At 41.0% G+C, this 2,500-nt stretch overlaps 1 protein-coding gene across 3 annotated transcripts in view; it reads right to left on the reverse strand.

Moving 5' to 3' along the window:
- The window catches only part of si:ch73-106l15.3, a 13,959-nt gene that overhangs the window by 4,881 nt on the left and 6,578 nt on the right, over positions 1 to 2,500 (reverse strand). The window contains exons 2-4 of one of the 3 annotated variants that reach the window (XM_005163703.6): positions 2,235 to 2,330; positions 1,891 to 2,144; positions 1,690 to 1,808 (exon numbers count right to left, since the gene is read on the reverse strand). In XM_005163703.6, the coding sequence (XP_005163760.2) occupies positions 1,690 to 1,808; positions 1,891 to 2,144; positions 2,235 to 2,330 (469 nt within the window). Of the gene's footprint in view, positions 1 to 1,689; positions 1,809 to 1,890; positions 2,145 to 2,234; positions 2,393 to 2,500 lie in introns of all 3 variants that reach the window. The other 2 variants (XM_073943888.1, XM_073943887.1) reach the window with 2 other exon arrangements.

Genomic DNA, 2,500 nt, shown 5'->3' on the forward strand with positions numbered 1-2,500 from the left:
TAACAGTGAACAATACGCAACTTGAGCTGGGTTTTGACCAGCTTTCTAGTGCTCATTAAGATAGCAGACATAATACACATTACATTTCTTAACACGGTTGATTGGTCATTGTGTTCACAAGCTCAACAGAAATGACTGCGATTGGCTGTGAATGTCATCGGTTTACAGGGCTCGAAACTGCGACCATTTTGGTCGCATATGCGCCCGAAATTTAAGCTATGCGACCTCATTATATATATTGGGAGCATTCGTGCGACTCCATGGTTGTAGTGCGACCTGTTTTTTTTCTTTTTTTAAAAACATGGTAAAATCGGTCTTCCCTGCCGCTATATTGGTTCATATTAGCTGTCAATCACTCAAGATTTCCGCTGTCAGATGACAGGGAGGGAGCTTTTGTGACCGCAGGGAATGCAAACGGCTGTGAAAAGTACACTGAATCTCGATGTGTTGCATGCACTGCGTGTTCAGCCAACACAATCTCACGGCAATTCGTATCATTTTCATACATTTCCTCGTGAGCAGGCTGCAACAGCACAAATGTCCGCTAAAACACCATCGCCAAAGAAGCTCGCCTTTACTGAGTTTAAACTGATGTGGGCTATAACAAAGAACAGTATTGCGCCGGTGGTCATCGAGAGAATCCTGCTCTGCCCCCTCATATTGGGCCGGCTGACTCGCATGCTTTTCCACAAACACAGAAAAATGTAATTCAGCGCGTAACGAGGCTAAGCATTAAAACGACAAGAACCGAAACCAAAACTTTTAAAAGCGAGACTTTTCTTCCTCTTTTTGTCCGTTCTTTCTTGAGGTGTATATTATTTTTCTATTTAATTACTGATGACTGCTTTGCAGCTTTCAGCATTGAATTGAATGATTCATTATATTATTTTGTTTGTTTTGTAGCAGAAATATTATTTATTAAATTGACATGCATATAAAAACAATAGTACAAAATAAATATTTCTTACTACAATGCTTCATTTGTGTTTGACGCAAACCATACATTTATTTTTCATAAAGTAACAGCAGGACTTTATATAGCAGATAACTTGCATTAAAGCACATTCAAGGCAGCATGATGATGAGAAATATAATTCATTATTAGTATTATTGTCATCATCATCGTCATCATTAATATTTTATAATTATTCAACACTCATTTTGGAATTATTGCACAAATATTAAGTCATCACTGCATTAGTTAGTTGTTTCTGGGTTTTGTTAGTCCCAATTGATGTTGTTTTCAAACACAATAAATCCCTTAATATACAACTTGTCAAATATATCATTCATTTTTAGTGGGTGCTCCTAAATTTTTTCTGGTGCTCTTAAATATTTCAGGTTGGGAGCATCGGAGCTACCAAGTAAGAAAGTTAATTTCCAGCCCTGGGTTTATCACACTTCACTGAAGTTCACCAAATGCAAAAATAGTTACAGCGATGATGGGGCATTTTAAAGCCACATCCATGAGCTGATCAACACGGCTTTGAAGCGCTCAAGTGACGGCTGGACCAGGAGGCATTTCTGAGTTTGCATGTTCTCCCTGGGTTTGCGGGCTAATCCTCCAGGTGCTCCAGTTTTCCCCATTGTGCAGAGATATGTGCTATAGGTGAATTGGATAAAATTGGCTGTAGGTATGAGTGTGTGTGTGTGAATGACAGAGTGTATGGCTGTAGTGTGGACTCTTACTGTAGTGGACGATGTCCTGCATCTTCCTCCAGACTCTGTACTGCAGGTTCCCCAAGTACTGAGACACGTGAATCAAAGCTCCAGAAGGCGTCTGTGGATCCGGCTGTGAGATCCGGACTCTGGAAGAACATTCAGGAGTCAGAACTGCAGTGGCTTTGGCTTCAGAAGCAGAGAGAGCAGAGACACCAGCAGATCACTCACCTTTCCATTGACCCTGCAAACTCCTTCAGAAAGCAGACGTCATTGGCTTTCAGCATCTCCTCCGTGTCTCTGATCGTGTGTGAAAGAGCTGAGATGTGTGTGTTGATCTCCTCCAGCTTCTCCTTCATCATCTGCTTCTTCTGCTCCTCTTCCTCCCTCAGTGCAGTGATTGTAGCTTCTTCTTCATCTCGGAGAAACTGATGAAGCTTCTCAAACTGATGTTTAATCTGACGCTCGGTGTCATCGGCTTGAGCCTGAAAGAAAACCACAGACACTTCAGTCATCTAAATCAAAACTTGCTGCTACAGCTGTAACAGAAACGACTCCTGATTGTGTTTGCTCACCGTGATGTGCTGAACTGTTCTCTTAAACTCTCCCTTCAGCTTTTTGCTGTGTTTTAGTTTCTCCTGTAAAGATGTCAGAGCTTTATTGAGCTCCTCCTGGAAGTGAACAAAATAAAAGTATGTAAAATGATGAATCAACCATTTCACTAGCTGTGTTTCTGTCTTATCAGCTAAAGTGAACAAAGTCATCACTTCCTGATAAACTGGAGCAGACATCATTCAGAGAAATGTAGTTTAGTGTGTTGGGATTTGCCACTGTGGTGTTT

Source organism: Danio rerio, chromosome 3 (genome assembly GCF_049306965.1).
Source record: "Danio rerio strain Tuebingen ecotype United States chromosome 3, GRCz12tu, whole genome shotgun sequence".
NCBI classification, from domain to species: domain Eukaryota; kingdom Metazoa; phylum Chordata; class Actinopteri; order Cypriniformes; family Danionidae; genus Danio; species Danio rerio.